The sequence below is a fragment of the Chaetodon trifascialis genome, chromosome 24 (genome assembly GCF_039877785.1).
Source record: "Chaetodon trifascialis isolate fChaTrf1 chromosome 24, fChaTrf1.hap1, whole genome shotgun sequence".
NCBI lineage: Eukaryota > Metazoa > Chordata > Actinopteri > Chaetodontiformes > Chaetodontidae > Chaetodon > Chaetodon trifascialis.
Genome location: NC_092079.1, coordinates 9,750,308 through 9,762,683, shown reverse-complemented (window position 1 = coordinate 9,762,683; position 12,376 = coordinate 9,750,308). Strand labels below are relative to the sequence as shown.

General features: G+C 45.3%; 1 protein-coding gene across 8 annotated transcripts in view; it reads right to left on the bottom strand.

Moving 5' to 3' along the window:
- Positions 1-12,148, bottom strand: part of LOC139327782 (plakophilin-4-like) — a 33,459-nt gene extending 21,311 nt beyond the window's left edge. For 3 of the 8 annotated variants that reach the window (XM_070957742.1, XM_070957747.1, XM_070957745.1), the window contains exons 1-3: positions 11,659-11,794; positions 10,681-10,866; positions 1,412-1,524 (exon numbers count right to left, since the gene is read on the bottom strand). In XM_070957742.1, coding sequence (XP_070813843.1) covers positions 1,412-1,524; positions 10,681-10,806 — 239 coding nt within the window. In that variant the 5' untranslated portion in view covers positions 10,807-10,866; positions 11,659-11,794. Of the gene's footprint in view, positions 1-1,411; positions 1,525-10,680; positions 10,878-11,658 lie in introns of all 8 variants that reach the window. The other 5 variants (XM_070957749.1, XM_070957748.1, XM_070957750.1 and 2 more) reach the window with 4 other exon arrangements.
- Between the last annotated feature and the right edge of the window lie 228 nt (positions 12,149-12,376).

Sequence of the window (12,376 nt, the reverse complement as noted above, 5' to 3'; positions counted from 1 at the left end):
CGGAAATCAAATCATGGCCAGATACTTCATTCAATCAGTCCAGGAGGAGGATGGAAGAAAGTGTTTCTAATGTAAAAGAAAATATATATATATGTATATGTAATCTCGCCTCAGAAACATCCCCTCACATTCAGTCTAGGATGAGCCTGAATGAATGACGCCTCACTCATCACGGCGTGAATTTCCGTTTACTTTTTCTCAAATTGATCAAACTGAAAGCAGTTAGCCCCAGCTGGCAATGAGCCATGTCACATAACCTGATGCACAGCCATGAAATGTGTTATCTGGGCTAAGAAGACACCTGCATCTGGAAAAAGAAGAAAACAATCTGCTGATATGGAGATTGAAAAAAGCTGTTTTACCTGAGCGCATAAACACGACCAATAGCAGAGCCCTATTTGAGGAACATTCCTGCATCTTAAACCAACATCTTGACAACTTTTAGGTCCATCAGAGGGTCCAAACTGAGCAAAAATAAAAATATGTTCATAAATTCATACTAAATTCAGCGGTTCTATGGATCTGTTTCTGTTTGTGTTCAGAGTGATGCATGCGGGTTGTGACAGCACAATGACTGTCAACTATCTGAGCGTCATTCCTCATGAAGACAAATATCACCATTATGTGGTCTGACAGAGCGGTCTGCAGCCATGCTTGATTTAGAGCCGACTGCGAGCCCTTCCAACAACAATATTTATGTTTTGCAGGATTTTTTAAAGGATAAAAGCGTTCAATTTCAGCCTGAAATCTGATTTTTAGAAAAGTCTCCTGCAGCTGCATGAAAATCTGTTGCTGCTGCTGGGCCTGTCAAGCGCTCGACTGTGGCCGATTTACCACTCAAAGTTCAAGTCACTTCTTCAAACAATGAGCCCGATTTGAGGGCCTTTTGTTTCCACCCAACAATCCTTGACAGCTGCAATGACAACTGTTGCCAGTCATTTTAATTGGCTGTCACGGGCTATTTAAGTCGGTTGCAAACACTGTTCTTCCAGCTGACTTGTTTTAAAACAACCACCCTGCAGACAGGTCTTGAAAGGTTGCATACATGATATCATGCTTGAAGTCTGCACGCTTACAGGAGAAAGGGCTTTTAGTGCGAGAGCGAACTGATATTTCAGATGAGCAGTGTGGCCTCTTTGTGTGTCTGACAGAAGCGCTAACGTTAGCCTGAACTCTGATATAGTGGAACCAGCTTCCACACAGCGGGGCAGGAGTTTCACCAAAGGTCCATTATTTTTATGCATGAATAGAAACTGAAGCATACTTCTATTTTCTGGGACCTCTCCTGAGATGCTGTGAGGTTTTCATTGTGGGAACTTGCTGCTAAATACTCAAAAACACTCAGTAGGACACCAAAGAAATCTCTTAATTGACATGTCATTAATCGAAACAACACCTCATGAAAAACTACCTGCTACTGTCTCCTGCTGGCGACTCCGCTCCCAGCATGCACCTCTCCAGCTGGCTGGCCACGATCTGCCGCTCCTCCTCCAGCTCCCGAGTCAGCCGCTCAAACTGAAGCTCCTGCGGGAAGACATTTACGACGGTGATTACAACCCCACATCCCACCGCAGCGTGGTTATTTAAGCCTCCTTTTTGATGCCAGTTAGAATTAAACGTGAAAGCCATTTTGGATTTGGTCGGCATGACTTGACTGATTTCTCACCGGCTATGAGCTCGCTGAGAGACTGCAGCATTTTCTTAAACCTGTTAAAGTGGATTCAAGATTTAAAACACTAAGACCGTGTCCGGGACCTTTTAATGGCCTGCAGTCGGGATAATGTGATTACACATATTGGAAGAATATGAGTACAAAGCACAGATGACCGAGCGGAGAATGATCAAATAAAGATTTCAAGGCCACAGTTAATACATAAAGGGGAGGAAATCGCATTTTAGAAGCTGGAACCGTCATTACAGCTCTATTCTCTGTCAACTCGAGCACCTCAAGTCTCACAGCGGTCAAATCTGAAGTCCTTATTTTTGTCTAAATTCTCTTTCCTTTCGTTCTTTTTTTTTTACGAGCTGGTGAACAAATAAAACTGCAGCACAGAGGCAGGATTGTTATTCACGCCACATTAATACAGAAAAGAACAGAAAGTCATCTTTATATTTGATATATGAGGAATGCAACCATCTGACTTTCATACATATGATCAAAGTTATGATAAAACACTTGAACGTGTCAGGCACATACTGCTCTAAAGCTGTGTCTCATATCATCTACATGTCAGTATTTTTAGATTGGCACACAGTGTTTTTCACTATCTGGGCGTTAAAGCGAACGTCTTCACGGCTCGTGATGATGAATTAACTGGACGTTTAAGTTCGGTGTGTGCAGAGGAAGATGGAGAAACAGTCCTATATGCTTCTTAATGAAGCGCCAATCAATATAAACAGAAGCTCTGTGTCATTTTGAGTCCATATCAAGCAGAACGTGCATTTCGTCCTCTGTCGGCCATGACTAACCTGACTTTTGCCCTGGGATTTAAGACCATGCATATCTATATTCAAAACCCATCAAGGCCTTGAGGGAAGATAATTTGATTTTGTGCATATTAAGACTTTCAGGCCTGCTTGTTTCTCTGTTTCTGGTCTCCCTTTCAGGCTGGACCACCTCCTAAACAAGGGCTGAATGAGTTCAGTTAATGGGAACCAGATGCTGCTGTTGGTTTAGTTCTGAAACGCCGGTTCACCATTAGGAAACGATGAATTACTCTTTTAACTGGTATTTGTGGTTTGTTTATTTCAAAAATTCAATTTGGCACAGATATTAAGCGATATCTATCTCAAAATGTCTGTGAAAATGAGCAATTAGAGCATAATTCTGGCAATTTTGACAACCCAAACACAAGCCTATCTATGAAGAGCTGGTTGGGATCCAATGCCTTGCTCAAGGGCATGAAAGCAGATGTTTGCCGGCTGTGGCCGGTCGTTTTGGCGATCCCTCATTTGAATTCTCTTACATAACACACAGGCGCCACAGCTGCTTCATAAATCTTCTAGGAACCACAGCTGGTGTCATCCTGGAGGGCCACGGGAGAATTAGCTGTCTGCAAATAACGTCTAAATATAAAACAACCCGGCTGGAAAACGCTCCAGCTTCCCGGGAAACCTTACTGAGGAGCCGTTCAGGAAATGTTCTCAGTGCAAGTGAAAGGTCTGATGGGATCGATCTGTTGGCTGTCACACAGTAAACTGGGTTGTCTCCAGTTTGCAGTTTTATTTGGGCAGAAAAACTGTTTTTTTTTAGCATTTAAGCAGCAAGTTTTCAGATTCAGAAAAGTGCCACAAGCACAATTTAAAAATACTTGAGTACAAGTAAAAGTCCTGCATACACTGTGCACAAATTCCACTCGCATTTCATTGGTCTTTGGTGTAATTATATTGTTTTTTAAGCTTGTGCACGTCAAAGTTTTACATGTCCTGTGTCTGTTTTAGATGCACTGCATGTTCTGTGGCACAATAATCTATCTATCTATCTATCTATCTATCTATCTATCTATCTATCTATCTATCTATCTATCTATCTATCTATCTATCTATCTATCTATCTATCTATCTATCTATCTATCTATCTATCTATCTATCTATCTATCTATGTCCTTCAAATCATAATCCCTTAAAACTACAAAAGACACTTATATCCACTCGTTGCAGCTTTTCATCTGCTTCTATCTCTTGATAAAAGCTCTTTTGTATTTGGGTCAGCTCTGGTCATGTGATGCACGGAGCCTTGACAGTCTCTTTAGTCAGATGGTGTACAGTGATTTAGTTAATGGTCTCATAATGTTGGTTATTTGTTCGTGTCTCTCGTCCGCTGTGGACTGAAGAAGCATGCGTGCTCTCACAGCTGACAGCGAAAACGCAGTACACAGGGCAGATTGCAGGAGCAAGGAGTCTGCTCCTGACATTAAAATGAACGTGACTGTGCAGGATTTGCCTAAAAAATGCACAGACTCGTGTTAAAGGACGCAAACAGCAACCATCTGCACAGTTGATCTTTGATCCAGACATAATCTGCCACCTGAAGAAGAAGCGTGCTGCACACATGTCGAGAGGCGACAGTCTATACGTGATCACTTCAGCTCAGACTGCATGAAACTTTAATGATCCCCACGAGGAAACTGGGTTCACACAGCTAATTTTGCAACGTTAATAAGTCTTGATTTTTCTCCCGCAATTATTCCGAGTTAATTGGAGCGATGTTTGTCCGCTTTCAGGGCTGATGTGGCTCTGAGGCGGCGGCTCCAAACTATCACAAAATGTTAATTTAGTTGTGCAAACGCAGAAAAAGGCTTCTATTTTGAGTCCGGACTTACACTCGGCGTGCATTTTCTTCATTTTTATTAATACAGAGAAACTCTTCAGGATCATTTTGTTGGCGGCCGGCTTCAAGCTGCTTTAAGGTGAGTCAGTCACACAATAATAGATCTGGAAATAGGACTAAATCACTTGACAATTCATTGATTTTTTGCAGGGTGATGGATGTGGCACACCTTTAAACTATGCTGACTCTTGGGGTTGACACTATTGAGCAGTTAAATCCAATCAATTACTGCGTTTTCAGTCACAATCGGACATAAGATGCAAAAGAGTGATGTGTGCAAGTGAGATAAAACGACTGAGGGGTTTATAAAGAAAACAAGCGAGACAATGATGGATAGGATGATCTGAATGAGATAAAAGAGCAAAATAAGTGGCGTGACGTGGAAAAGGAGGTGTTCAAGAAGACGTCTGACGCGGGAAAAGGCGTCACCAAAAAGCATGGAGCAGTCTCACTGCATACTGACTGCTGTAAAGGACACAGTGGCGTGTGAGTCAAGCAACACGCCGCATCCCGCCAGCGCCGCTGCTGACTCTCCATCTCCTCACATCAGGTCAGAGCAGCGCAGAGACGGGACAGGAACACACAGGCCTTCTTGTTCCGGCCTCGCCACGCTACGGCACGCCTCGGGGGGACAAACGGAGCCACCCGTCACCTCGTGATGTCTGGAAACACGCCTGGCCCTTCCAGACCGATGCGAAGCCGTGCCAGGCAATGCCTCGTACCAGCCGCGGGCTACCGGACAATTCGCTGCGGTTTATTGTGTCACAAAGTCTTTTTCCTCTCTCTTATCGAGTGACACCAACCACAGACCTCTGCGTCTTATTCCCTCATGGCGTGTCTAATCATAGCCCGGCAGTTTGGTTTATCCAGACTGCATCTGTGATATCCGTGAAATGTTCGGCCTAGTTCTGCTGCTGCGACACATCGCTGGAACTCACCATCTTAAAGGGAGAATTCACCCTTTCATTCTCACATTTTCAAGCTGCTTGGAGAAGCTTTTCTCACGAGGCAGCGACGTAATGAAACCGGCCGGAAACTTTTCAGGCATTAATTACGTGCGTCTTTTTATTTAGCTCCCAGAGGCGGAATTTTACACTGACAGTCAGGGACAAATCATCAGAGGAAAAGCAGATACTACACCCACAATAGCCTCAATAGACCAGAATGCCGTGCATCCTGGTTTTGTTTTGCCATCTCTCTTGCTCTCTCCGCCTACACATGTAACCCATAGATGGATTAAAACACTTTCCATCTCTCTATACGCCCAAATGCCCGGCTTTGATGGAAAGCAACAAGTTGTGCTCGTTCTCTGAACGCTGTCAAAAGGCATTCTGGGAAACGGTGGAAGTCACTAAGTAGATGAGGCAGGTGTAGGCAAATTGAGTTCAACTAAAAGAGTAAATAACCCCTGGAAATGCAAAGCTTGATGAGACCGAAAACAGTTTGCGATTTCCACACTGCAGATCAAGAGAAATCAGCTTCCTGTTCCGCCAGAGTGGCTCCGCTGCGAACACAGCACGCAACCTCAGGCATCCATGATCTCGAGTCAACAAGGCAGGCTGCAACAAGAGGCCATCATAAGCTCCCTCTTTCCAAAAATATGACAGAGTGCACGCATTCAAATCCAGGCAGATGTCAAACATCAACAGTTTTATGCCTCAGACACCATCGGGGGCAGGCCAGCGCTGGGCGGTGACATAACTGGATTGACAGAGCCGGTTCAGCCCTCGGATGCAGATTGTGACCCTGCAGCTTGCAGGAGGTGAACCTCTTGCAGGAAAAGCGGCCACACAGCTCCGTCAATCATCCATATCAAGCTCAGCTGTTGGCTAGATTTGCTTTGACGGCCCCGCGTGGTGTTTCTGGACCTCATCGTCGGAATCAATCCAAGCATGGAGAGCGCTGACGCGGCCCAGTTGTTGTTGTTTTATCGAGCTCTATCCCTCTATCCGGGGAAGGCTTTTGCTGAGCATGCATGTTCTCTTCCAGCAGCACCATGCGTCACATGCATACAGCGGGACCCTGCTTTTACACCTGGGAGCTGCCCTGCACAACAACAGTCTGCGACTGTCGGCCATCCCTTGGATGAATATCTGATAACAGTTTGGCAGACAGAATCCTCTGTCGTTCAGAAATGATGAAAGATTAGCTCGCTTTGCTTTCCAACAGGATAAAAAGACCTATGGGAGAATCACTGTGATGTTACTCTTGTTTACTGACCTCATTGTTGGTGCAAGCTCACGTCGCGCAGCCAAGCATTGTTCAGACCCCAAGAGCTTTATTTTAAAGTGTAGTCAAGGAACCAAAGATATTAACAAAACGAGGAACAGAACTGATGCGACTGGGTCGGCTTTGGTTTAAATTTTGCTCTCAACAGAAAAAAACTGGGACAAAAGTCTTCACTTTATGCTCATTTTGGTGCATTTCTCTCTGAGGACCTTCTTTCTTCTAGTAGTCATCTTTGTGCTAAGCTAAGCTAACAGGCTGCTGGCTGTGGCTTTATAGTGAATGGACAGATATGTTATTATTATTTATAGAGCATTTATTGCTTATTCAAAGAGGCAGAGAGCTCCAGAGGTAAGCCATTGAGAAGTTTCTGCTGCCCAAAGCTATGAAGTGAGTACGCTGATGTGCCGCTGAGGTCAGTTTCAATGTCAACCCAAACAAGCACTAAATCTCACAACAGTTTTTGGGCATGGTAATAAATTCATATTTTGACAGCTCTGTAAACTGCCTAGATCTGCTATCGGGGACATATTTCACTCTTGATTTCACAGAACGATGCAAATAGTAGCTACAGACGTCTCATCTTTCATGTTGGAACATCTTTACTGCAAGCTGTTGTCTCAACATCTAATCAATCTTGCAACGTTTGCTCCAGAAGTGACAAACTGTGTACGAACGCTGCAGAGGCTTTAGGTTTCCAAGTTACTCCATCTCCGGCTCTGGTGTTTCCCTGCTCATGTCGATCACTCTGCTACTTTTAATGGGCTAAATGAGAGCAAAGTGGGAACGCATCAGGCCCTGAACACAATGGCAGGCAATAACTGATGTGCTCCATTTAGCACGTCTAATTTGACATTTCTGTGGAGGAACTGCAGGCGGCAGATTTGACGCTTCAGCAACGCTGCCGCCTGCATCTAAACAGAGGAGATAAAGCAACTTGATTATACTTTCTGGTCACAGCCTGTTCAACAGTCTGAGACAAGCTACATGATATAATGTTTGCTTCCAAGTTTAGAACTGCAGTCATGCTGGATGTTGTAGGGTGTTTTTTCGACTTTTTTCGCTGTTAATCATCCATCTCTTGCCGCCCTGTTATCAACCTGTTATCTGTGATTAGAGATCATCATTAGAAATCAGCCCTATTCTCTGAAACAGAGTCATCAAAGCTGCCTGCTTCACCTCTTCATCAAACTACAGGACAAAGCACTGACTCCCAAAACTACTCAAAAGACCTTTTTTTGACACGTCCTCACAGCTCAATGACACAACACTTTCAACCTTTGTCAGTGCCTCCGAAACAACCCAAATGATGATCAAAAATCTGTCATTTTAGTCTTTTCTTCCTGTATTTTTTTTTAATTTTAGGTGCCTGAAGCCACTTGGTCAAAGTCAAGAGTAAACAGCAAAAAACCTGTAATCACGGGAGACAGCGTCCCACATGCAGTCCAGGACGCACCCTCGACCGTCAGGACACTGAGACCCTGTGAAGACGTCCTTCTTTCTGTTCAGCCAGCGTCATCGCCACCATCCACACTTTCCAGATTTCTACTGTCTTTCCTCACAAGAGAACAAACGGCTTTAAAACCCATCCACAAAAACCACTTTCACATGACAGCCAGGCGGAGCAGCGACCCGAACGGGCCCTCCATGACCCGACAGAGGTTAAACGACTCTCCGCCAGTCAATCAGAGCCGAAGAACGAAATGTCTTTAAGAATTTAAAGCGAGTCCAGCTGCCCTTGACTTAACCCTTCTGGATTCATGACTCAAACCAGGCTTAGCGGATCATATTCAAACGAGTCACAGGTACCTGAACTGTGGTAACAAGTTCTGCAGCATCTGCTTTTTTTCTTCTGAGCTAAAGAAGCTGCTCGCAAGGAAGACAACACGTCCTTCCAGCTGCCTTTTATGGAAACTGCAGATCGATACCACAATCGAACTTAGTCTCTTCTTTTTGTTACTGCAAACTAGATGCTGGCACTTATTGGTTCAAACATATTGACCTTCATCTGATTCTGCATCCATTACTGTTAATTACAGAGGTATTCTGAATATGAACGCTAACTATCGATTAGAAACGCTTTGAATGTTTTTGGCATGAAGGCAGGAATAAAACAACAAACACACGTGCACCTCCTTTACTGCAATGCAATGCATCCTGTGGGAGAACGATGCAGCACAGTCACGCATTCTCACGTGTGAAATGAGTGAGTTTCCAGCAGCAAGCCGAGCCTTTGAGGCATTAACCATGATCGAAGAGTGACAAACAGCTCCTGCTGTGTTGAACGCAAACCAAAGCGACATCAAGGAAGCCTCCTTAACTTCACATCAATTGGGGACTTGAGAGGAATCTGAGGCCCACATTTTTCTCTGTTAGCTCCAAGGAAAATTGCAGATTAAAAGTAAAAGGAGATTCTCTTTTCTTGGACATCATAAGCCTTTAAATAGCAGCGTGCCTAATTCAGTGTCACACACCCAGGGACTAAGTTGAGAACATGGCCAGTGTCCAGGCATAATTAAGAGCAGGAGAACAGACAGACTCCCATGTTGACGGGATAGAAAGAAGCATTAAAATAACAGCAGGGAAGGCTGCGTTCACACTGCAGCTGCAAGCGTCTCTTGTGGTTTTAACGCCGTTAATACGGAACACAGATCTGATGGTTTTCAATGAGTGTCAGCAGCAAAAAGTTAGTGTCAGAAAAACAGATGTCAGTTCACATCAACGCTGAGCGCTCAAAATATGTCAATGAGACGTCAATTAAATTCTGCATCATTAAACCAGGGACGGCTGTCAAAACTTTGGTCACATTGGCAGCGAGCAGCGATAGCGACGACGAGGAAAAAAGACAGAACTGTGCCTGAAATGTGTGAAATGTAAGCAGAGGAAGCAGGTACAAAAACACACTTTCACAACATCAGTTCATATTAAGCCTTTTCTCACAGGGTAAATATTATCTGCTGGTCTCACGCAGTTTGGAATATGTTGTCTTTTTCCTTCATCTTGTGAAAATCTGCCATGTCCACAGTCTTAAAATAAAAATTCGACTGTAAATTACAAACAGTGTTTCATCAGAAACAGGAGGAAATGTTCTCCTGTGAGAGTAAATGTGCAAAAATGGGTTCCTCAGTGTTTCTTTTTCTCACTTTTCCCATTTGGGAAAAGTTTGTGGGGTCGAAAATTATAAAAATCCTCGTCCAAGGAAAATATTAATGAGAGTTTTAATAGAATTTTGGGTGCAAATTTGGGAGGCTCAGCGTAGGGAGCCATTACATTTCAGTCTCATCTAGAGATAATCCTCAGGATTTGCTCAGTAAATTTGGGTGAATCACAGGCTTCATTTATCCTGTGAGCAGGGGCGGAGCCACAGGGGTGGCGCTCCCCCCTATCAGAGGGTGATCGGTAGTTAGCTTGTTCGTATCATGGATGGTTTACTAAGCAGTCCCTCTGGATAAAGGCCTAGGACACATGGCCGCATCTCGGTATGAAGTGACTCTTAACATTTCTTGCTGGAAAATCAATCAAATCACCACAAAGAGACACAAAAGGACCACAGGGAGATGCAAAATGACCAAAAAGAGACACAAAGTGTTCACAAAGAGCTCCAAAATGACCACAAAGAGACGAAAAAGGACTACAAAGAGACATACAACGACCACAAAGAGACATAAAATGACTACAAAAAGACGCCAGGCGACCACAAAGAGACAAGCACTGTTTTATGTCTCTTTCAGTCTGAGGGTCTTGATGTAATCCAGGACGAGTGAGGACATTTTCACGTTTGTGTCCAGAGGCCTACTGTCTCATAATCTGTCCTTGTCTGCAGACTATTTGGAGGTACAATAGCAGCTATTTATCAATATCATTCAACATTAGAATACAACGTCTCGTCTAATTTGAGGCGTTTATGTGCTGTGAGGTCCCTGGACGACTTTAATTTCGGGGGTCCATAATAGAGGAGGTGAGATAAGATCAAACATCCGTAGAAGATCAGATAGGAGCCCCTGACAAAAAGGCTGTCGGTGTGAACGCAGCTCCAATCAAAAGTGAATGAACTGGTGAGGAAATGAGGGAAATAAAGCCCACACAACAACAAGGGTGTGACTGCAGCATCTTCTGCCTCCTACCTGCTCTTTGACAGAAGCCAGGAGGTTGTTGGTGGTGGTGCTATTAGCGTTCGACAGGAGGCTGTGACCGCTCGGCCCCTCTCTGACGGCCTGGGGCCCTTCCCCCTCTGCGTCCCCTTCCTCCATATCCTCCGCCTCCCCGCGATAGTCCCGAGCCGGCTGGCTGCTGAGGCGCCCTCTCTGACCCTGCAAAAGGACTACAAGCCGGTCAGGATGTGGACAAGGAGGAGACACTGCGAACAGAAAATCACTGTCACACCCCCCGGGGGCCCCTGAGCATGTCAAAGTGCGAGTTTACAGATAGCATATTGTGTTTTACCTGCTATAATAATCCTGCAGGGCTTCACTTTGACCTTAACCTCTGTGCTATTTTGTCTTTTAAACCTCTCTAATATCCCTGCAGGGACTCACAGTGACCTCACGATATCTCTGTAATATTCCCACAACACCCCAGCGGAGACTTCCATTGTGATTGTGGCTTTTTATGTACCTATAGTATCAATGTCTATAGATGCATAACAAGGCTTTCTCTTCTATACATTTTTAACCTCCGGTGGTATTATGAGGCTAGCCACTGGGGATTTAACCATTCACTGACGCATATTTTCCCATAATTACAGTTGCAACAGTTTTACCTTCAGGGTTAAGCATTGCATTTGCAGGTGTGCATGCATGCACGCTGCACAGGAGGCATTTAAGAGCATGTCACGTTCATGATTTTCTCTTCTATAATAGAGCTGGAGCTGTCCGTGGTGAGCCTTCATCATACTGTATGCTGCACGCAGCCTGCCTGTCAAACGTGCACATCAATCACTCAACCACCATCTGGCAGCCAAGGACGAGGTCACACCGACTCACCGGACCTGAGACCGGGGAGCGCGGCTGCACTGAAACCGAGCCGCGGGCTCCGAGCCCGGCTCACAGAAACCGAGCTGCCCGCCCGCCTGGCGAGCGGCTGCGGCTGTCAGAGCGACTCACCGGCCAGATGTTGCTGTTAGAAGCAGGCCACAGCTGGCTCGATCCGTCCTGTTACGCATCCATCCTCCTCCTGCAGGCGGCCGTGGCAGCTACTACATTCCGCACGCGCCGACGCACAAATCAACAAACAGTCCCGTGCGCGTCCACACACTCCTCGTGCAATATGTTTTTTTCTGTCTCTTATCCGGTGTGGGGTTTCTATGCGCCCATCTACCCCTGGCGTCCGCGCGGCACCCAGCCTCCCACCCACCTACCCTACCCGCCCAGCCACTATCGGCGATCAGCGGCGTGACGTCACCATGCGGCTACGGATTATTTTCCGATAGAGGAATCGATCAGGTGCCGATGCGCCGCTGCATGTGCTGCTGCTGCACGAGCCGTTTTCAGCGAGATGCAACGCGGCCGCTCCGAGCAAACGGCGCTGCTGGAGAGGAATGGATGAAGCCTGCAGCCCGTGCGTGCATGCGTGCGCTCGCGCCTGTGTGTGTATCTATGTCTCTCTGTGTGCGTGTGCGCATGCTTTCTCCTCCCTCGCTGTAGGCCTGGTTCTTATGGGACTCCCATAGGACCATCTAATAGTAAAAGTTTATGAAGTACTTCAGCTTAAATGATCGTGGTCCATTTTACGGAAGCTCATTTCCGCAAAGATGTTTTGTTTCAGTTCACGTTCATGAGGAAAAAAAAAACTCCTAAAATATTCAGTCCAAATTATTATGAG